This window comes from Teleopsis dalmanni, chromosome 1 (assembly GCF_002237135.1).
Source record: "Teleopsis dalmanni isolate 2A chromosome 1, ASM223713v2, whole genome shotgun sequence".
Lineage (NCBI taxonomy): Eukaryota > Metazoa > Arthropoda > Insecta > Diptera > Diopsidae > Teleopsis > Teleopsis dalmanni.
Genome location: NC_051846.1, coordinates 215,584,491 through 215,609,040, shown reverse-complemented (window position 1 = coordinate 215,609,040; position 24,550 = coordinate 215,584,491). Strand labels below are relative to the sequence as shown.

General features: G+C 30.2%; 2 protein-coding genes and 1 long non-coding RNA gene across 3 annotated transcripts; 1 reads left to right on the top strand and 2 right to left on the bottom strand.

Annotated features, from left to right (window-relative positions):
- Positions 1 to 7,622: 7,622 nt before the first annotated feature.
- On the bottom strand, positions 7,623 to 8,722 carry LOC119671996 (UV excision repair protein RAD23 homolog B-like). Its single transcript, XM_038082938.1, has one exon. The coding sequence runs from the start codon at positions 8,480 to 8,482 to the stop codon at positions 7,712 to 7,714; it is 771 nt and encodes a 256-aa protein (XP_037938866.1). The 5' UTR covers positions 8,483 to 8,722; the 3' UTR covers positions 7,623 to 7,711.
- Positions 8,723 to 18,090: 9,368 nt separating this feature from the next.
- On the bottom strand, positions 18,091 to 23,437 carry LOC119671994 (histidine--tRNA ligase, cytoplasmic-like). Its single transcript, XM_038082937.1, has 5 exons — positions 23,141 to 23,437; positions 19,686 to 19,898; positions 19,404 to 19,625; positions 19,139 to 19,345; positions 18,091 to 19,087 (listed from the first exon to the last, which is right to left on the bottom strand). The coding sequence occupies exons 1-5, from the start codon at positions 23,231 to 23,233 to the stop codon at positions 18,290 to 18,292; spliced, it is 1,533 nt and encodes a 510-aa protein (XP_037938865.1). The 5' UTR covers positions 23,234 to 23,437; the 3' UTR covers positions 18,091 to 18,289.
- On the top strand, positions 21,807 to 23,090 carry LOC119671995. The gene is made up of 3 exons (XR_005251858.1): positions 21,807 to 22,074; positions 22,465 to 22,660; positions 22,733 to 23,090. It is a non-coding gene; the product is annotated as an uncharacterized LOC119671995 (long non-coding RNA).
- Positions 23,438 to 24,550: the final 1,113 nt, after the last annotated feature.

The window sequence follows — 24,550 nt, the reverse complement described above, 5'->3', positions numbered from 1 at the left end:
GAATTTTTGCAATGATTTTATGAAAAAATGGTTCTACAGATCGAAAAATGATACCACCCAATCCAATGTTTGTTTTGATGTTTAAAACTTAGACGATTTATTTCTTTTCGAATAAAGATGGATAAGAAACTCATTAAATAGAGCTTCTGCAGTTTCTAAAGAGCCTTTACGAAGCAGTTGAATAAGTTATTCTTTTGCATACTTTGCTTATTGGTAGTGGCCTGTCGGTTCCAATTGCAATTATTAATTGCAAACTGATTTTATAGTTTTTTTTTAACATTTCCAATAGTAAACAGTTTAATAAACATTTAATAATTTACTTTAAAATATTTAAAGAAGTACACATTGGGAATAACGACGTTAATCTATTATTATTGTATCCCAGAAAGTGCTTATAAATTATTTAGATGTTCCAATTGCAATTATTAATTGCAAACTGATTTTATAGTTTTTTTTTAACATTTCCAATAGTAATCAGTTTAATAAACATTTAATAATTTACTTTAAAATATTTAAAGAAGTACACATTGGGAATAACGACGTTAATCTATTATTCTTGTATCCCAGAAAGTGCTTATAAATCACAGAATTAAAATTGATTTTCGAATAATTATTGCTTTTTCTGCAGTGAGTATAAGTTTCGATCCTCTTGGGGATATCTTATACCTTCCCTATCGAAAAGCAAAACTAAGTTGTCAAATTTAACAAATGATTTTACGTTATCAAAAAACACGAAAAGAGAAATATAGAATTTATTAAACAATACTGTATATTAAACAATACTTGATATTAACAAATCCATACGGTTGCTCAGAGAAATGCATCTAAGATTGTTCTAAGCTTATCACAGATGTAATATTATTTTAACGGAGAGAATAATTTAATGTGATATTATTATTTTTATAGAAGTATATTTTATATATTACTTATATATTTTATTATTTTATATAAGTATTATTGATATTTAATCTTTTTTTTTTAATTAAGAAAAATCCCAGTGACAGAATTATTACTATGAGTAACATTACAAAAAACATTATCTATAATTTTTTTTCCTAACTATTAATTAAGTAAAGCGAATATTGTGTACTTCCGGCAGCAAAGAGTACATGTTATGAATTACACCCAGGATGAAAATATGTACTTATAATGCGTAAAAAATCTTATAAACAAAGACACCATTAGAAATATGGTTATACAGAATCAATTAATGTTATTTCCATTACCATTGCATGCACCATCAGTTTACCCTTATCCAAAACTATTTATATAGAAATATATACAAAATTCCCGAATAAGCATATCCTGCATTAAAAAAGGCTCTGCTATAACAAATGAGAAATTAGTTGTAAAATAATGAACATTTCAATTAGAATAATTAATATTATGGACCATAAGCACACTAAGCACTCAATTAACCATTTTAATGATTATAGACCAAAGAATGTGGAAGAGCACATTTACGTATGCAGAGTGCTTTCTTCCTTTTTAATTATAATTAAACATGCAAGAACGATTGCTTCGACCCTGCACCATAAAACTCGTACCTTTACTGGCATATTTCGTACTCTGATTGAGCCAGTAATGGAGAGTAAATGATGTGCTGTGATGTGTCGGCCTATGCTGCAACAAATATACTAAGCAAAAATAATCATTTAGAAAGCTTCTTCTTTGTTGTGCTTCATATCATGGGTAATGATATACGTACGAGTATATGGAATATCATCCAAAGCGTTTTAAATTAATTCTACATAAGTGCGTTTTGATGGATAAACACGTGGCGGTAACATAAAATTCAGTTCGCCTTACTCTTATTCGTTCGGCAATGCCCGCAATAACATGAAATCTCCTGGCTGCTTATGAAACGCTGACATACAAATTTGTTGAATTGAATTTATTTTTAATTTTGCTCCTGCATAGATTCATTCAACCCTCAACACATTGAAGTATTTTCATAGACCAGAACTGAAAATGAAATAAATTGCACGCTAATTGCTTATGTTCCATTAAAAACGCTCTTCAATCCAAGCAGCCTGTCGCGCTGAAAACTTCAATCAATTTCGGCACAATTAGAGTTCAGCTGATTTTCAGAAAACATAGTTCAGAAAACTTGACATTGGAGAAGGCTTTGCTTTGTTTATTACTTACTCGTACATTTCTAAATACGACGAAATATTTATGTGCCATCGAAAAATTGTTTTACTATGGAAATTCAGTCCAATTTTTAGTTTTTCTTTTATTTTCGATTGTTCGAGTTTATACTTTATGTAAATAATTCCGAAATTGTTGAGGTACAGAAACAAATTATTTCTTAACGGTTCAGATCTGATTTATTCATTTATGGCGCACTAATTGGCATACATCAATTTCTAATAAAAGGTGTTTGTTAGAATGTAAATTATTTTTTGTCGGTAACTCTTCAACGCAATACTCCTTTCAACTATACCTATCATTGCTGCTGCATTATATAGTATCATCTGTTATTCGAAACAGAAAATATATTTACACTTATGTTAGTACTTCAAAAGTCACATTTTACTCTTTTGCTGAAAGATGTCTTCAAAGACTGTCACACATTTGAAAAGATCACTCTTTACGTACATCCCTTGTGTTTAAGATCTTACGACTGATCAATACGTTTCCAACTGGGATATTATATTTTCCGCTTGATGTTTATATACTATAACACTTGATATAATATCCTCGTGTTATATACCATAATTTCTACTAGTTTAGTTGGAAGAGATAGCGTTACTATTTATTCCAGTGGAATAGGAACGAGATTTCATTTTTATAGAATTAAAAATTTATTTTATAATTTAAATTTAAAATTAAGTAAACAGAATAAAATTATCTTAAACAGATCATTGTTTGACTATTAGTTACTTAAAACATACAATTGAAAAGAAACATGATTATTCGGTGGCTATAATATAAAAATATCCACACATATTCATGCATTATCTGTTTGAGATTTTGAATAAAAAAAATTTGAAATGACATTTTGTCTGATTTTATCTTAACATTAATCCCCAAACAGGTTTTAAAAACACTGAAAATGCATGACTAAATCTTTTTGGAATACTGAGTTGTTACCCTGTATTCTGCGATACTTTCACAGAAGCCAAACGTTTTCCAGAAATAATTTTCTCAATCTTTTTGTACGTAATTAATCGCTTATGCAAATAATGTAAATTTTTAAACAAACGTTGCATTTGAGCATTTCAGGATTAATCCTACTGCGGCAGACATTGGATATCACAAAGATACCAATTACAGTTACAACAACGAAACTCTCTAAGTCCATTAAGTATAATTTCACTTTTTTATCGAATCATATTTTTTACAAGGGATGCGAAGCGAACAATAAATTCGAATTCTTGAACTTATAAATATGTGTGTATATGCAATTGGAAGGGCAGAGTGAGTTTGCATAAAACAAAGTATCTGGATGCTGTGAGCAGATACATGTGCATGTAGGTTGTGTGTCGTGCGTGTGAAAGTTTAGCAGTTGATGTGTGCTGGTCAATGGCACTGAATAGCAATGAAACAGAGACCATCACACCACGCGCTCCACCACAACCAATTCTGTATTTGGAATTTCTTTGGACTCGGATTCTGTTTACTTTTTGTTTTAAAATTCAGAATATTTGCTTTTCTTCCGAGCTGGCGCAACGGACTTTATTATTTGCTTAGCAATATGAGATAAGTTCAAATGTTGACATTAATGCTGTTTTTGATGGGATGACATGAACAGATAACAAACACTTTGCTCGCAACTGAAAAGTGAGATTCATAATAATTTTTAGCTGCATGAAGGATTTTTACAATACTCAAGGATAATGCATTGCACAAGAATGAATTGCTTAGTCTTACAATTATAACTTATTGAAGTAAGCTCAATTGCGTTATAACTTGCGTCAATAGCATTTTTAGTTAAGGCATTCAGTGCATAGAGATACGTTTTGATTTGCCCGAATGCATTTATGGAGCAATTAGCATGGTTCTTAAGCATGATATATGAGATAAGAAAATCAATGCAGATGAGTTAAGCCCGCATTGTGATTTCGTCGTATATCTCTCCTGCCTGCATAAAGGTTAATTCTGTAATTGAATTTTTTATTTCTATTTAAGTAATTTTCAGACTTCAAGTGCAAACTGTTAATTTAGCAAAAATCCATTATTTCACATAGTTATCACTTTCGTCTAACACCACAAGGTCATAGCAATCACGCCTCTCTTCATCAAAGCAAACTCAACTATGATTTCAACAAATTTTCTCAAGGATTAGTTTGTGTGATGTTCTTTTGTGCCTTCTTCAAGTGCAACACCGCAAATTGTTTTACAGTAGCTAACAGTGAAGACGTCTTGCTGTTACTTTTATTCAAAGCAGTAACTTTCAACGCTGAGGGGTGCCACATTAATTGAGCCATTGTGTGGCTTATGTCCTTACTGCACCTAATTTCGATCATTGTGCAATTAACATCATATCCGATTACTCCAGACCAAACCTCGTTCAAATTAAACGCGTATGAGGTGCGAAAAAATAACAGTAATAATGATTTATAACTGAAAAGATGTTTCAACTGCAATAATAATAAAATATTTAAAAAATCATGTTTTGTGATTAAAAAAAGAATTCAATATAGTTTTATATAGTTTCTTATATTATATTCTAGAGAGCAAACATGTTTAACAAAACGAAGACCGCATGTATGCGGAATTTTTTAATTAACTCATTTTATTCCTCTTAAATAGGGTCACTAACATTGAATAAAAATCCTAGAAATTGTAATGAATACTTTTATTTCCTTATTTATGGTCCAAACGTGGTGGATGAAAACAGTTCTTTAAAAGAATGAACAATATAAATATAAAGAAATTGTAGAATCCATAATAATTTCAACTAAATACGAAAGTCTTATTAACGATAGAAAGTTTAATTAAAATCGAGCATTTCTAAGATCAAGAATCTCTTTAAGTTTAACAAGCAGCATACTAATTACATTTGAATTAATAGATCACTGACTGATTAAAAATACTCGAAAATAAATTGAAATCGTCTTGTAGAGATTTATCTAAGATATCTCGCAGAAGAGCCGGTTTCTCAGTCGTAACTTGTCTTGATACTTACATAAGTTATGCTGAAGTCATCAACTTTAATGACTTAAGATATACTTAAATCAGTATTGAAACTTAAGTTAAGAGCATAAAATCGAAATTCAATTAAAGAATTATCTGTAGATTTGGAGATCTGTAGATCTCCAACCCTTTGCCAACTCTGGCCACCACCTCTACCTTTGGCATTATCTACTCCAACCGCAATGTAGATACATTGCGGTTGGATCAACCACAATTGTACTATCCGTTATCACCAACGGATAGTACTATCTAGGATCACCATGTTTTGATTGGAATTCAATTTCTTTGACAGTCTCTTCTATTGCTTCATAGGTCTTTATGGTATACCATAAATATGAATTTAAATAACATCAGAATCATCAAAATTTACCAGCTGTAGAGTGTCACAGGCACGGCAAAATTGGCCAATTTTGTATTTTTACTACTTTTTGGTACATTTTGGTTGTGCCTAAATTTAAAAGGAAATGTAGATATACTCATTTTCAATTTGTCACTAAAAATAGCCAACAAGAAACAATTCATTGCGGCTATAAAATGTGAATTTATTATTATATTTTCTTATAATAATTATTAACAGCACTAACAAAATTATACGTTTTTCCTTAAAATGGAAAAAGGTAATAATTAAATTATTAGCGGTTTATATAATAGGATATGTTGCTTACTGGCATTTTTTCTCCAAAACGTATTAAAATTATATTTATTTTGCTTCTAAATTGGACCAAATTCTGAAATTTATTACTGAAAAACAATGCTTTGCCTAAGTGTCGAGGCTCAAATAGCCTGGTTCTTCTGTTGAAATTTGAACCGACATAAGAGACATAATGTCTCTCTCTTTTAAATTTTATAATTTACATTGAAAACAACAACAATTTTACTCATACCGTGCCCAAAACACTCTACATAACATGACTCTAATAACTCTTCGTTATATCTTACTTATTAGATGGGGACTTGCTTTCATGTTGACTGATTTTAATATTTACTGCTTTCTGCAGTCTTCATACCTACCACCTCATCAGAGAGTTTTGATTTGTTAACTACGTTAATGCGTGGCAGTCTCAGTAACACAGCAACATATTAAGGAAAACTTATAAAAAATTTTAAAAGTAGACAATTACAGTAGACAGGCAGACAATAACAGTCTTTCCGGGAATCACTTTTTGACGACATCTTTCTAATGGGAACAAAGTTATAGGACAATCCAAGTCTTTAAATATTCTAACACCAGTTCCAATTTAAATGCTAATACTTAAGTATCTGAAAGGCATCAGTCTCTTTAGGTTGATTAGAATACCACAAATTTAACAACGTCTTAGTCAAGATATAGCCACGTGCTAAAAAACTACTCCTACTGCAGCTTTATTCCTTATAAAATGATTCTCAACAATTTTCTGTTAAAATGTAGAGACTAATTAGCAACCCATTAGCGTCGCTACCTTCCTTCACATTCGAAAGAGATTAAGATCTTTGAAACCGCTTTCCTTACCGACCTAATAGAACTGTCATGCAACAAAATTAAGGACTGTGCCAAATTCCTAGACTTATCAGGTCGGTTCACTTTCACTTCAAAGCACAAGTCGTACCTTTCTACGATTGTTCTGGACTGCGTGTGAACAACATTTATCTATGGTGTCAAAACGGGCCATTATTTCAGCTCAACTAGGATTTGAGCACAAATCCACCACTCCAAATTAACCTAACAGCAACAACAACTGTCATTTGGGCTTTTTTATAAGACTTTCTTTCTTAAAAGTAGTTCTATGAAGATACATATATTACTGAAGTTTAGATAATAATTTCGATTAAATAAATTTCAAATTACCAATTGTATACATTTAATAGCTAAATAATACTAAGATTAAAATTTTTGCACATTAGTTATTTCTGCATCGCAATCTTATTTATCTAAATTAATTTTTTACCTCTTTAAATAACTATAAAGGTAATATTTTTAAACTAAAATCTAATTTTGCAAATAATTTTCTCACATTAATAAAATTCTGAATTCTTACAATCAAGTTTTTTAATTAAATTGATTTTACTTTTCATTTCTCATTTGCATACTACATTTGTTGTTGCACGAAAGACGAAAGTTCACTTAAAAAGGTCGAGTTTCTCTATTGTGTGGAAAAATGGGTGTCGCTAGAAAAAATTAAATCAATTCATAGACTGCAGTCACAAAGTTATTTATCATTGCGAAGACTGAAAAAGGGTTGTTTTCTATTGTTTTACTATTTAAATTTCAACAAAATAATTTATTTTACACAAAATTTTATAAAATTAAAAGATAACTTTGGATGGATATCAAAAGTTATATCTTGAAATATAGCCAAAGCAAAATGGAAATATTCATTTAATCTAACATTTTCCTTTATCGTCTTTTATTTATAATTTAAGTTATTCAAGTCGTTTGAAAATTCATGTATGAATAAGTGTTAACAATGAGAAATAACAATAAATATTTACTTGATGATAAATTAATTTTAAATAATTTATAATTTTTTATAATTTTAAGAAAACAATTACATAAAAATTATAATTATAATTTTTTGGTCGATACCCCATGCTAATCACCCTGGCCGGGTTCGTCTTCTTCGTCCGAGTCCTCAACTAGCATTCGCAAGAATTCATCTTGATTGTCATTTATTAACCCAAGAATTTCCGGGTTTGATTCGCCAATGCGTATGATAGCATCATCAAGCATTTCGGGATGTTGCCGTATAGCGGAACGCAAGCTGCGAAATAGTGGATCTCCGCGAAATACTTCTAAAGGGGAAACGGTATCCTCTCCACCATATTCCGCTAAACTACCGCTTTCTGCAGCAGCTGGTATACCCTCTATTAAATATTCTATGGCGCGTTCCGGATTAAAAAAGCTGGCGGCTAGCGCCAGACGTACTTCACTTTCAGGGTAACCCATGCTAACAATATTTTGCACCATTTGTTCTTCATTACTTACGGCTGCAGGAGATGACAGTGTAGGTTCTTTGGTTGTAGCGGCAGCAGGTGCTGGAACGGGTGCTTCAGTTTTTTTGTTGCTTTCAGCTGTCGATTCTGATACATTAGTCACAGCACTTGCGCTCGATGATGTTGGTGTATCCTCTTGCGGTTGTTTAAGTACCATAACAACCAAAAATTTTTTACTATCGATATTGCATTGACTTAGTACTTCTTCATTTGTCAAAATTTTACCCGCATAAATTAATTTTTGCAATTCAGGCTGCACGCCAACTATTGGCGACAGCGCGAGTTCCTTCTTCAAATCATAAACTGTTTTTGATTCATCAATATCAACAGAAATAAGCTTTTGACTTAAAGTTTTTACTTGTAATTTCATTTTGTTATTATATATAGTAACTTACTAATAATTTTAATAATTTAATTTTCAATAAAAGTACGTGTGCTTCAAATGTATTTACACGGCAATTTTGACATTTCTTTTCACACATTCCTTAAATTCTAGTGATGCAAGTAACGCCTATGTGAATACTCGAATGAGTCATTCCTTGCTACTTACGAATAAATTTTACATATTTGTTATTTTACATATTTAAATCTTTGCTTTTCATATTTTTTATTTAATATTATGATTTATTCAAATTGCTACTGATTTGATAAATGTCATATTTTGAAAAAAAAAATCTATTCGAAATGCTATGTTAAATAAATTGATCTATAACAAATTTTCATATATGGAGTAAATTTAAACAGATTACTTTAAACCGTATTGTAGATTCGGTTACTTAATTCTCACATTATGAATGTGCTATTGTGAATAAGCACTGCGCAAGTTGACATTAAAGAGAAAATACGCAAAAAACAAAAAATTTGAATGGTTGATATCATAAAAAGACATACATACATATGTTTGGATGTATAAATGAGAAAATAACAATCAGCAGCATTGAAATAATTTAATATTCCTATAAATTTTATATGTGAACAATGATAGAAAAAATATTATATATATCGTTTATACGATTTAAACTTCTGCATTTAATATATGTATGTAAAATATGTATTTATGTATTTATTTATGAATATATATTTTTTAGATTTTAACAAAAATTTAATATTTATTTTTACTTTAAAAAATTACATCAATAAATATATTCATATGTATATTTATAATTATTTTTAAAAATTGAAGTACAAAAAAATTCATTTGAGCCTTTATTACTTAAATAATCAATTCTATTAATATGTCTATTATTAAATTAATATTTAGATCTAAAATATTTTGGACCTGCTTTTCATTAAAAAAAAATCCACTCTTACTTGAGTATACATGCTGTAGCAAATGAGTAGAATAAAATATTTCTTCATAGCTTCATCCTGTTGCAGCTGGTTATAATTTTAAATAATCACTCCATTGGGAAATATTTTTTAGGAAAGAACTTCAAAACCCTTTCGCTTTTTTATAGTTACGCATTTTTTTTATTTTCCCAAACAAAGCAACACTGATTTATAACTTTGGTCAGTTTATTTATAATAGAAATAGGCTACGGATTGTCCCATGCCCGAAGTAAAAACAAGTGCTACCCTCATCTATCACAATTTTCGATTACGCCAACAGTTCTAGGGTATGCAGTTGTACTTTTGATAGTATATGGAGTTTTTAGTTTTCATTAAAGACACATTAATATAAATTTAAATTAAAGAAAACGTCAAAATAATGTTTTAAATATTACAAAAATACAAGAAAAGCCCTTTTAATGCCACCAGAAATTTAAGCCTTTTCTATGGCATAAGTTTACGTGGTGGTAATTTGATTTATATAAAAACTTTAATCAATTAAACCGGAAATTAGCTACTTCTCAACACTTTGCCTTTATCCATCTCGTTTCACTTTAAAACGGAAGTCTGAATGGTGCTCGTGCGTATATCATGTGTGCACGTGCAAATTTTAAATTCTTGCACAGTTGTTTCTCTGAGCGGAGAACCGTAATCGTATAAAATATGTGCAAAGCGTGCTGTCGATATTTATCGTTGCTTTTTGAAAACGATTTCGCGAAACTGAAATAAATTCGCATGTGAGTTTACCACCCACATTAGAAACACGTGAGCGCACAGCAGAAAATCGTTGAAAAGGCTAACTTCTAATAAGAGCACTAAACCAACCCTGTCTTACAATATCCTACACACTTCAATAGATTTCTAAGCCTGAATCTCTATCTCTCTAAATGTGTATAATCACATATAAAAAATTTAAATTGAATAAAAAATTTATGGCAATAAAATTCATCAATACAGCCAGAAGAAGAACGCACAATGTCCTACTAATAAGGGGACGTTTTCATCAATTTTGGTTATGTTTTTGTTTCGTTTTGATATTGACAAATGCAGCCAACACCCTTTCCTGAGTTGTCATCAAGGCACCACCCCTTTCGTCTCAACAAACATATGCATACTTTATATATTAATTCTTCTCTTCCGGAATATTTTTTATGCGAGAATTAAATATTATTTATAATCGAATTAAATGCGGTGGCAAGTAGTAAAATTCGTTTCATTCATTACATATAGCAGCCAGAAAAAAGTCATTTCATTCATCAGCGGTTGAAGTACATTTTGCGTCCTGCCGGCTTCTGCTACATTTCTGTTGACAATAAACCATTCGCAGTCACCGCTGAACTACGACGCAAATAAACGCTGTAGTTCGTTTCAAAGTAAAGTTGTGCTTGGATTAGCACTGCTCATATGAAAGTTGCTATAGTTTTTGTCATGGACACGTGCCAACTTCAGCATTGGTTACCCAAGATAAGAGACTATGGAACGTGCACTGTCACACCGAGGACATAAAGTTGCCAATTAGTTATCAAGCCAAATCAATTCAAAAACAAAGAGAAATAAAGCACCAACAAAACAGAGGCAAGAGCTGCAAGCCACTACTAACCTTAAAATGATACCAACAGAGTTCCTGATATAGTTTATATTCTAGAGACTTAGATTGCCAAAGTAGTATTGAAGTTTGCAAGTGGAGTATAAGCGTAATAAGGCAGCTGTATTTAACGCGAAAGAAAATTTGATTACCTAATAGCACATAAAACAGGTTCTCAGACACATCGCCAAAAACATAGAAATATAAAGACATGTAATTTGCCTCTGTTAAAAAAATCATGAATTCTGAAAAGGTACACGCAATGGGAAAAACATGTCTGTTCAAACATATAAACAATCGAACTTATTATTTTATGTATGATCAATGCTATTTTGTTAGTGAAGTCAGCAATCAAACCAATAGCGAATATGTTGTATTTTGCTTGGACAAAATCATATAGAAAAAACTCTAATATCAGAGCAAATGCACACATAGCTTCTAGTTCATGCGTATGTAAGTTTCTTGGTAAATTTTTTCTACTCTTCTTTTTATTGCACATTTACTAAATATATATATGCATGGGTAGGTGAGACAATATTTTTGAATGTGATGCTTGGATTTTGTTTGTGTGCTTTTTTTTCTTCAAATATATGACTGGCTTCATGTGCATGAAATACACAAGTCTTCCAAATTATTTAAAATTTGATTTTTGCTGAAATTTTATACTGGCTTCATACTAAAATATGATGTTTGCCTATGACATGATGCGAAAACACCGGAGTAGCGCAACCACAGTTGTTATTAGTGTAAATGCTCTTAATATGTTTGGCTGCCAAGACTCGGCTATGCCATACAGTAACAATAGTTTTATGAAGAATATTCATAAACACCATATTATACAGTAATTGATTATGTCTTATATATTAAGTTTTTATTATTATATTCTTATATCAAATACAATAGAATTATTAACTAAATTTATTACTTAAATTATATAGAATACAACTATAAACCTTAGATAACTAATTATACATTAACTTAAATTAACTAGAACTATTAACTAAATTTAATTGCATATTACTTATAACTGTTTAAAATAAGTTTATTTATTTAGGATGAGTATTTTTGTTTCATTGCTAATTTTTCTAAGCATTTATAAATATATTTCTATGTTTTTGCTAGAAGCTATGTGTGCATTTGCTCTGATATTAGTGTTTTTTCTATATGATTTTGTCCAAGCAAAATACAACATATTCGCTATTGGTTTGATTGCTGACTTCACTAACAAAATAGCATTGATCATACATAAAATAATAAGTTCGATTGTTTATATGTTTGAACAGACATGTTTTTCCCATTGCGTGTACCTTTTCAGAATTCATGATTTTTTTAACAGAGGCAAATTACATGTCTTTATATTTCTATGTTTTTGACATCGCTCCAAGAACATATATAGTTTTTTAGCAAAAGACTCTACATTTTGCTAATCAACAAAAACACGAATAATTAACAATGATAGCAAACTTCATTCAAATTTTCTAAGAGCAAAAATGGTTTCCTCAATCAAATTTAAAACTGAAAATATTTGAAATTTAATTTTGCATTTCAATTTCAGTACACTCATAGCTTACTGACGTAACCACAGTTTCTTTCTTGACTTATTTATTAAGATATAGGTTTGTATAGCAATATACATATTTAACCGTATTGGTGAATATTCAGATCGAAGATATCTCATTAAAGCCTTATAAGATACGATGGTTGGGGAGATATCTACTTGGGTGTACATATATACAGCAGACAAGGGAAAATTACTGAGACAGCAGTTAAATATATTCTTTTCAAAGAAGCAACCCAGATTCTGCAACAAGATAATGAACATGCGAGATTCGAGGACAACCGGTTGAATTTCGAAGCACTTAGTCTAACCTTGGCTAAAAAGATCATTATGAAATAACATAATAGACTTTTAAGCTTTTAATGCAAACATTATTATAAACTAAAATTCGTGTTTTTTTTATTACAACACCTGTATAACTGAACACAGTTGTTGATTTTGATTAAGATAGTAAAATTTATTCTATATTCTTTAGTATTACAGTGCTTGTTGGCACAAAAGATCTTTTATTTTTGCAAAACCTGAAGCCTAAAATTCTCATATTTGTTTTAAGTACAGTTTTTATATTTTGTAGATCTTCTTTTTGTAATTTTAGAAAGAATTGCATTAAAATTAGATTAGGATTATATCAGAAACTAACTTCAACTATTTTATTATTTTTAACTCTCTCTTACCCAATTCATTTTTATTTTATCGCTATGCAAACTACCAACCACAAGGACCATTGTCTTAAATGGGGTGTGATAATAACCATTTGAGTTTTGGGCATTGTAATTGCATGCGAAGATGACGCTACTCACACAAATCTTTTTCATAATTTTATTATGAGCAGATTTGTCAAATTACTTTAGTTTGTAATGTGTGTCGAATGTTTGTCTGAACTGACTGCATGTGCTGTTGTTTGCCCTCAGGATATAGTTATCTTAATTTAAGAATTTTTTATTTCATATTATGTGCAGAGGCTTTACTGGCATACAACTCCCCAGGGTAATAATAAATCGTTTTTCATTTTCATAGCCGTAGGTTTGCTTAAACAACGCGAAGTACTGACTTTCTACACTCAAAGGCGTTATTTTTTTTAATGATAAACTTAGAAGACGGCACTTACTCAGCAGAAACGCTGAGGAACACTTTTACATTACTCATAGCTTAGCTTGTGTAAAAGATTTTTATTTATTTTGAAAAAAATAAATTAAAAAGATTTCTGAATGGAGTAAATACCTGATTAGACAAAATCATTATCAAGCCCAAAATTTATCTGAAATGTTAATTAGATAAATTAATTAGGAAATCTTTTTAAATATTATTTACTATCAGAGAATAACGAAATGTGCAGCATTTTTCACACTTAACTGCATCTATCAGGCACAGTTTGTATACAAATTAATAAAATCTCCCACCTCGCAGATTTATTTCCGCCGGTTGTGTCCGCCACTCTACCGAACGATTCGAAACTTATACGCTGTACATTTACAATTATGTGAATATGCTGAACCACACAACCGGTTCTGACGTTTTTGGATTATAAACCATGTGCACTTCTCTGTAGTAGACGCACTAAATATTTGTTTAACATAAATTTCATATTAATTTCAGTTCATGCCGCTCAGTTCTTCACTGTTGACATGGAATTAAAACCAACCACATCATCTTCGTCATCCAACCACTTATATGACTAAATACTGTAATTTGACTTTCCTGGTGTTATTAAAAGCAATTCTGTTGTCGTTAGTATAACAGTTCTTTTATTAGGGGTGGTTGGAATATCAACCTTTCCTGCTGCATTCAACTGCAAAGTAACAGTTGCATTCAGTATTCAGCATTCGGTTTCGTCCATTAGCCGCCCATACTTCTAACAATTTATTAAGCAAGCAAGTCAATCTCAACGATTTTAATTTAAGTATTAATAGGGATTAATATTTATATTCTGTAGTCGTTATAGTAATTGTTTGTAAGTACGTGAGAAACAATTGTTTATATCTAGATTTGTATTGCATGCTAAAATTTTACTAAATTTGATTAAAGAAAAAAATCAATCTGCTCAAATCATCTGAACGACAATACTTTACAGAAATGAACTATACTTTTTCATCATATCATCGAAAATTTGTGATCACAAAAATATTTGGAAGGTGACTTTGACAATGACTATTCTCTCAAGTACATACTGCCCCAATATATAAAACATAATGAAACTGAATGAATGTTAATTACTTTCAGTTCCTTACTGATAGCTTTTAAAAAACCTTTTTATTTTCAATAATTTAGAAACACGAATTTCAAAATTGCAATAGATAGAGTTTAAAAAATAATAGAGTTAATAATAGAGAGATAATAGAGATTTAATAGAGTTTAAAAAGTTAAAGAATAAATTAAAATTTGATTTAACAGTTCTTTTTGCTAACCAATGATAGGCACTGATACATTAGGTGGAATATAATTTCCTCTTCATCCACAGAGCCACAAAGTTTAGACACAGTGTCATAACATATCTTCCTAATATGCAGTAATCTGTTCGCATCGATACCGTAGTGCTGAACAGATTCCACATCAGTTGTAGTCGCTGACTAGTATGTTTCTTGTCCACTTTAGGCCAATTTAACAAAAATTTTTATCTACCCAAGTTTTTTGTTTCAATCACATCCTTCGATTCATGCCTGTATCTAACTATACACTGTAAGATCATCTCTAACTTAACACACTGATACAATACTGATACAATTCCCCATACCTTTATAGAAATTTCGTCATTAACAGACCTTAGTCTATTATCTATTACGAAGAAACCGACTGCTTAACCCAATAAGAACTGTTATAACTGTTTATTCACCTATCACCGGAGTGAACACAAAACTGCAGTTCTACAAGTCACAAATTGTATCACATTAATCACAATTTTTTTTAACATTGGTGCAAGTTAGCTTTAATATTTTCAATCTCTCACATCAGACTCAAAACCTTTTCATTTTATTACATTCTCGTACAAAATATCAATATTTGTTTCCATTCCTCATCATGATTTATTTAATATGATGGTCTGGGAGTTTTTTTTGTCTGCTCGTAGTCTCACAAAGTCTTTTCACAAACAACAATAACAATATTTTTTAACTGTATTTCATATATTTAATTTGCTTAGATTCACAAAAAACCTCTGTGCAAATTTTTATTTAATTAGATTAAAATTTGACACTAGTTTAGAAATGAACAGATCGGCAGAATAGGCACATACTAAACAAATGTATATGTTATGATTTATATGACATCCAAGCAAGACCGTGTCAGTTTAAACCATTTCAGATCCATATTTTTCTAAGATAAAAAAAACTTACTCTGAAGACAGTTTCACGATAAGTATTCTTAAAAAAAATTTCAGTATTACCAATGCCATTGTTAATTCTTCATTGCTTGCTTTATAGTTTTAGATTTCACAGTACTTTGTTATGAATTAAATGATAGTCTGAAGTAACAGTCTTATTAATATGTAAAATGATTCCAAAAACAAAAGAGAACCAAACAGTTGTCATCAAAAACATTTTAGTTAGTAGTATTACTTAATTTTATATATTAGATAATAGATAAACGCAGTCTACTATCTCAATAAGAGAGGCTTAACTAAGGTGACAAAAAGCCCTATTCACCTCAAAGAGAATTAGACTTGTAGTTATATTCTTTGTGATTGACCCAGGAGCAGAATACTTGACCGAAAACCCGTATCTTCATTTCATATTAAAAATTCCTTAACAAAAAATATTCCGACTACATTCAAAAGATTAAATGTGTTATGTTTGTTTAGGTTATTTATAAGTAGAAACGATCTACGTAAACCACATTACTCCTTTTAACTGGATCCTAGATTGGAGAAACCAGACATTTTCCTCTAACAAGAGTAAGTTTAAATTGAAATCCTTCATCCTTAAAAATTTTATTTTTCCTTATAGCCAGTTTTGAACCTATGGCATTTCATAGCTTACAATCCTTTCTGACTTTCCTAACAAATCAGTTTAAGAACTATTCAAAATACACTCCAAAAATTATTACCATGCGGCAGTGGCGACGCGTGCCCTATGTGGAAGGGTGTGCGGCCCTTCTACAATGTTGTTTTTACATTTACCAGTTAAATTAAAAATGATAAATTGAAATACATAAGATGTTTTATTAATAATACCTATATTATATTAGGCAAGAATTTATTCAGAATATAACATTTAACAAATCATTAACAAAATAACATAAAACACAACATAAAAATGAATAATTTATATATAAGTTTAATATTACATTAATATGAAATAAATACAACTTTTCACATACTTCTTATAACATCAAACCAATTTTTTTCAAACAAAAGAGTTTGTACTTAGAACCATACATGTTTATGCAATGATCAAACAAAATGGAATACACTTGCAGCGTATAAATGTGCGGCCAGCTACTCTGCACACAAAGCGGCTATTATTCGGTGGAGCAACAGCTAAAAGGGGAGAGACAAAATTTGAAAGAAATGTATGGTGATGTGAGCTGCAAACTTTAGCCGCATATCTAACCGCTTCGGCAAGTTAACGTGTTGGATTCTTATACATGCAGTTGATATTCGAATAGAACAGAAAATTACTCTCATACAATTCCCAATCTCTATTTCTCATATTTTAAGCTAGAGCACACGCACATTATTTTGTTCATACTACTTTTGTGCACAACTATCGACAGAAATTTATGAATGCAATTGCTTAAAGGGGAAAGACGAAATATGATAGAAATGTTTTGCGATATGAGCTGCAAACTTATGAGCACAACTAACGACTAGACTATAGTAGCTAAGAGAAGCAAATTAATTAAGTATTCATAAACAACTATATTTAATTGTTTTTGCTAAAACTTTAATCTTTAAATATATATATGAGAATGTAATAAATAATATTAATTCTAGATGTAAAGATATTTAATAAATTTATATATATTATTTGACAATTTGCAAATTATGTGAGAGTGTGCACCGCACACCTCCGAACCTTAGAGCAGTCGTCACTGCCATGCGGATATCTGCTATTTATACATTTGAAACTTACCTTAAAGCTCGTTTGTACATTTGTATTTATGTTTGGAATAGTTGACATCTTTTTGGAAGCCGCTATTGATTTGTCGTTGTTGTTTCTATTTTTTCTACTATAAGATTTACGAATTCTAGTTTTTTTATTATTACAGTTATTAAATTCGATCCGATCCTCTGTTAACTTACAATTTATATTTTGCATATAATTTACAGTTTGTGGACGTGTTAGGATTGTGCTAGCATTAACTAAATTAAGTGGTGGAGCCGTCAAAAAATTAGCCCCGTTTAAAGATGCAACCGTTTGCAGTAGTTCGGGCATGTCTCACGTTCTGTACAGAATTGAACGGGCCAAACTGAAAAGATACAAACAAATGCACAAATTAGGATTGTGGAAATCCTTTTGCAATAGCCTTCAGTGATTCAAATAAAATTAAAACATAAGTATGTTACTTGCTCATAAATTTTATTTTGGTTTTATAATAAGAGTTTACACGGTATTTAGTTGCTACTTAAGTTACAAAAAATAAACTTAATTAAGTAATATTAAATAAGTTTTGGATAGGTTCTACATATTAAAAATAAATAATTACAATTAATAGAAAATGCTATAAATTAAAAACAAGTTTGTAAAATCAGTATTTTCATTCCACAGGCATTAGTTGTTTAAACGCTTTGTGATTTCGTTTGCTAAATCAGCTAAAGGTACATCAACCTCTTTACGTGTTGTCACTTCACGCAGTTTTACAATGCCCTTCTCCAGCTCGGAATCGCCAAACACAACAGCCAAAGGAATTTGATTTTCTTCACAATGTTGCAGTTGTGCTAAAAGCTTTGGATTTAATTTATATGAATGCTCAGCTTTAATACCGTTATCCCATAAGCTATTCAAAATGCTGAGTCGTTTTTCGTGCAATCCTTTATGTGCTGAAGCGACATATACTTCCACGTCATTAGTGCGCACCTTCACTCCTGCAGCAGCATATTTGGCCTCGAGAACAGAAAATATACGCTCAACTCCGATTGAAACGCCAACACAAGGTACTTGCTTTCCTTTCGGATCGAACATGCCAACAAGATTATCATACCGTCCACCACCAGCGATGGAACCAACAGTTCCTTGCTCTTCTGCTTCACCATTTTGTAACAACTTGGGCTCAGCTTTTAGTACACATTCATAAATCACGCCAGTGTAATAATCAAGTCCACGTGCTAAACTTAAATCAAAGCTTATAGATTTTTCCAATCCCATTGCTTTACAATACTTCAACAGTAGCTGCATTCCCTCCAAACCTTTAACTGCTGCTTGCACTTTCTTCAGTTTCTCATCAACTAATAACTGATCAACTAAACCTATTCCACCGCTTAGTTGCACATATTTACCAATTTCATCAGCTGCTGCTGCATCTAAGCCCTTCTCATCTATCATTTCTGCACGTACCTCAGCCCAAGGAGACTAAAATGTTAAAGAAATGTTATGTAGCTCAAAAAAAGTATTAGTGCCTACTTTATCGAGTTTGTCAACCGACGAGCAAATAGCACGAAATTTATCGGCAGGCACACCGCAAGCCTCAAACATACCATCCAGTAATTGGCGATGATTTAGTTTGATAACATAGTCTCCAATTTCTAAGGTATCTAGCACCTCTGCAACAATTTTGACGCATTCAGCATCTGGTAACATCAGATCATAAGTTCCAGCTATATCAAAATCCTGAAATAAGAAATACAAAATTGACGTAAGTTTTCCGGCAATTAATTGCCTAGCATACACATTGATAAAATTCCCTGTAACGTCCGCGAGTAATGGAAGGATTGTCCCGCCTATATACTTTAGCGATGTGATACCGTTTAATACTTGCTATCTTGCTCATGGCTAGGTAACGAGCTAAAGGAACTGTCAAATCATATCGCAGTGATAATATTTCGCCACCTTGATCTTTAAGATCATAAATGAGTTTTGAATCTTCACCATATTTGCCAGTAAGGACTTCCTGCAAAAATACAAATATATTGTTCATTTTAAAAGAAACCACTATATAAACAAATTTTACCTTTAGTTCGAAAACGGGAGTATCAATAGCCTCTCCTCCATGCTTCTTAAAGACACCAATAATTTTGTCCAGCACTCCTTGCCTTAGTGTCATTTGCTGTGGCGCATAATCCCTTGTGCCTTTTGGGGTTTTAAGTGTAAATTTTTGAGGTGGAGCTGACTCATCGCCGAGTCTTGCTTTCAATGCCAACAATCGAGCCAATTCCTCATCAATCTGTAAATATTAAAAATTATTCATTTAGCCATAAGGCATATTGTCTATAATTCTAACCTTCTCCAAATGCTGTGCTAGACTATAACCAGCTGCGCCATCAGTCTCATTATTGTTGGTTTTGGTTTCTGTTTTTGTTTTATATATTTTGTTTTTACTGTGCGTATCTGTACTTGAAACAATTTGCGATTGTGAATTCTTGACAATAGCTGCGGACGAGCAGCAACGGCAGCACCGCTCTAATTGGCAGCAAACTAAGTCTTTTTCAAGAACTTTCACCAGATTCGCATTTCGTAAAAGTGACCACGTTTGCTGATGCACTAAAATCACAGTACGACGACCAATTGAACGCAACATTTTTATATTTTTTTACTGTAATTATTTTATCTTTTTTTGTATATATTTTCTTTAAGTGTGAACCAATTCTTTTATGGTTTATAATTAAAATTAAACCTAAACAACAACAACAACAATAATGAAACTGATTAGAAGTTTTCATTTAGAGTTCATTGGAAGGTGAAGGCGTTTGCTTTGTCAGTATTAAATTATGACAAATTTGTTAAAAACTTTTCAAAACCATTAAAATTGATTGGAATTTATACAAAAAGCAAAATTTTTCAGTTTTATTATGAAAATATAAATAACTTTTATGTACAAATGTGCAATGATTTAATGGGTTAAGCGTTAGTTGATTACTAGGAAAATAAATTAAGGAAATAATGAACTACTAATTTAAGCCATTTTACAAATATTGCGTTCTACTGACCCCCACCTTTGCGATTTTTTAGTTCAAAATTATATATAAACTTATTAAATAATGTTTTAGCCAAATTTATTAATTAAATAACATTTACATTTACAATTACAAATAACAAAAAAAATATTACAGGTACAGAAATAAGGCATAACTCTCATTTGAATTGTGAAGATAGCGCAACACACACAATATGGAGTACCAAAGTGAATATAAAGTTCCAACAGTCACTTCACGATGACCGCAAATACCGCTCACCACATTTAGTAGCTTATCAATATTCTCAAAAAAGGTCGTATGGAACAAGTTACAACATCAGTAATTTGCTAGAAAAGCGAGGATAGATGAAGATACTTTTCAAATCACAAGATTCCCCTGATTCAAATTAAAAAAAATTCGTACCAATCGCCTATTTTAACTAAAGCGGAACCAATTCATTACTTACTATGGTATCGGTGATCTTAGGTTACTGCATATTAGAAAGTTTTACTTCGTATGCTGTAAGACTTGGTCTACTCTACAACGACTTTTGATAGTTGTGGCTCTACGAATAAGAAGAAAACTGTACTCCATCTTTTAGGTTGGACTCATACATTATTTAAATAGAAGAGTCGCGCTTTCTCAAATGGAAATAATCATTCACAAATTATTTGGATTTTCTACTTTAAAGTAGTTCCACGGGACTGGCGTACTGATGTTGTTTCATCCGTTATATCCAACGAGCGGCTTTTTGTATTTCAACGTTTAACCAATTCTTGTATACTACTTAGTTCAATAACAAAATGATATGCCGGTTTGAATCATTGATGAATACTATATGGTTTATAACAGAGGAATTTCAGGTCAAAACTAACAAAAAAAAAAAAAATAGAGAACACTAATCGTAGTACACACTGTCAAAAAAATTTTTTAATTTAAATAACGTGAGCTTGATATGTCTAATATAGGTTTTGTAATCAAAGGAATAAAAAATAGTTAAGCATTAAATATGTACAGTTCAATAAAATTAAGTCAAAACATTATCCACTAACTCAGAATATTCAACATTTGTAATTTAACGAACCAAATTTAATCTTGTTACTACTTTTTTGGCTTATACTAACAAACCCTAAGTACTGCTCCGAAGATAGTTGACTTCTTCCGACATGTAACGTTAAGGCTCTTTAATAAGCCAAATTAGTAATTCATTTAGATTGTGCTTGTGCCTTAAAGGACCTAATCGTAGTAACCCAAAAAATGTAATAGCGTTTAAATACAAAGTGAGATAAAAAAACACATCATAATTATTTTAGGAACGAATAATCTCAATCCATTAAATGTCTTTAACAACAGGAATAAATATAACAATTTTAGTATATTGCTTATTTCACACTGCAAACAAATCCGGTACCAAACAAATCAGTGTGGCTCCCAATTGATCACTATGTGAGTTTAACGTGTTTACATTAGCACTTAATTATGATTATTCTGAAATTCCTGTATACGGTTTTTAAATGGCAGACCGTTGACTATTGAGGTATAATAAATAAGTATACATACATAATACATAAAAAGGCAGATAAGATGCTTTATAAGATAAAACAATATATATATAAAGCTATCTAAAGCTATATTTTGATACTGCAGATTATTATATATTGGATACATTATCCAATATATAAGTCCATTATAAAAAAAAAACGAATGAAATTCTTTAATAATATTAGTCATTAACAGTAACATACCAACAGTCAACATCAGTCAACTTGTGGTATTTATTATTCAAATAATATGCTCAAGGTCAATTATGCAATAACTGACTTCTTTCGGTTTCAGACCAGTAGAGCAAGCACAGATAAATTGTGTCGTCACCAAATCAGGCACAACAACAACGAACGAGATTACCACTGAAAAGTAGGCAAACAGCTGTTTTAATAAAGAAAATCAAGATTAGACAGGCCATATACGCAACTTACAGTTACGATTTCCTTACTGCGAAAAGGAGAGGTAGAGGCAAAGTAAACGTAAACAAGTAAATATAATAAAAACCCGTTTTTTTTTATTTTCTAAAAATTAAGCTTAAAATCTTACAACAATTGTACAGACACAAAGGCAGCACACCATTCACAATCAAATCTAGGTTAAATGTGAAAGGATTATTACTTTGGATTTTGAAATAAAAAATTTCAAGTTTCCGAACATGTTGCCAGCATGGTAAAATGGCATAATGGCTCACTACTTCAATTAATGATTACTAACTGCAATGCAACAACACCGCAGCTTTGTCAACAACAACAACAACCGCGTGAATCGTGAATGAGTAATTTCAATTATCTTATGCATACAAAATATGTAGTACAAAAGGAAAATGCAATGATGAAATATTCAAACCGATTTCGATTTTTTTGTCATTAAATATTATACAATAGCAAAAATAAAAATGTTAGTACTGCTACACAAGCTTTAGGTGCAAATTAAGCATAACCTTTAATGAAACAATTGGTATATTTACCTTTTCTTTGGATTCTTTAGCTGCTTTTAGTTTTCGCACTAAATCGCCTTGATTTTTAATTTCTTCCAAAATTTGTTCTCGCGTCTCACTCATTCTACTCAAAGTTTTCTGCCAAACTCTTTACTTATATTATTCACTAAATTACTTTTATTCTTTTTGAAAATAAATTTACAAGAACTTTTATAGAGTAAATATGTAAATTGCAACAAAAGTTAATACAATAATCGAATACCTATTTATGTATCAGCGACACAAAAGTTTTACACACGCGGTCAGACATTAGTTTACCAAAAATGTATGACAGGTTGCAAATCTCTCGTACAACAGTGTTGCCAACTTGTTTTTTTTAACGACATGTTACCAAACATTTTATTTAATATTATGTGCAATTATTTATATGCAATGTTAACAATTATATATGTTACTCACAATATATAACAAATATTGGTTTTAGAATAGTTAGAATATTATAGTTTGAATTGTTTTAACGAAAAAAAACAAAAATCATTTAAATCACATAATAAATTGTTATTATTATTATTATTACATAATTGTTATTATTATTTAAATAATAATAATAAATAATAATAACAACTTTTAATAATTATTATTATAATTAATATTATTATTGTAAAAGCTATATAAAATAATTTATAATATATATATATAATTTATAATTTATATAAATATATGAAATATATAAATATATTTTTATATATTATAAAATTATATTATAATGAAATTAAAAATATATAGTAATATGTATAGTAATATGAAAAAGAAAACTAATTTTAACATTAGAAAACTAATGTTAAAATTCTTTACATCTTTATTCTTTGATAATTTACTTTAATTACTAAATAATTGATATCACTATTTATTGCATAAAATTCCAGTCGAAAGTATATTTGTTGACAGTATTCGCAAACATACCAGGTAAAAAAGTCAAAATATTTTTATTGTGATTTATTTATATTATATATAATTATAAAACAAATTTATTATCTATGAATTATCTATGAATAAATACCGCAATAATTATATAAATATATGCATATATATCGATAACTAATAATTGATATTAGTTATAATTTTTTTCTAATAAAACTATTTCACTTAAAAACTGTTTATATATATATATATGTAATTTAAAAAATTATTTCAATGCTTTTAACAAAAAAATAACAAAATAATTTGAATTTAAAGTCAATATGAGAAAGAGAAAAAGATCTTGTGTTGTGTTAAAAATAATTAAATAAATTATTCTTGCACGTTGACTTGCTATTGCGGATTTTCGGGTATATACAGTTTAATTATAACGTAAGCTGTTTTTAATATTTATATTTAATTTAATACAATTTATATTTAATTATAATTTATATTTAAATAAAATTTATTTTATATTTATAT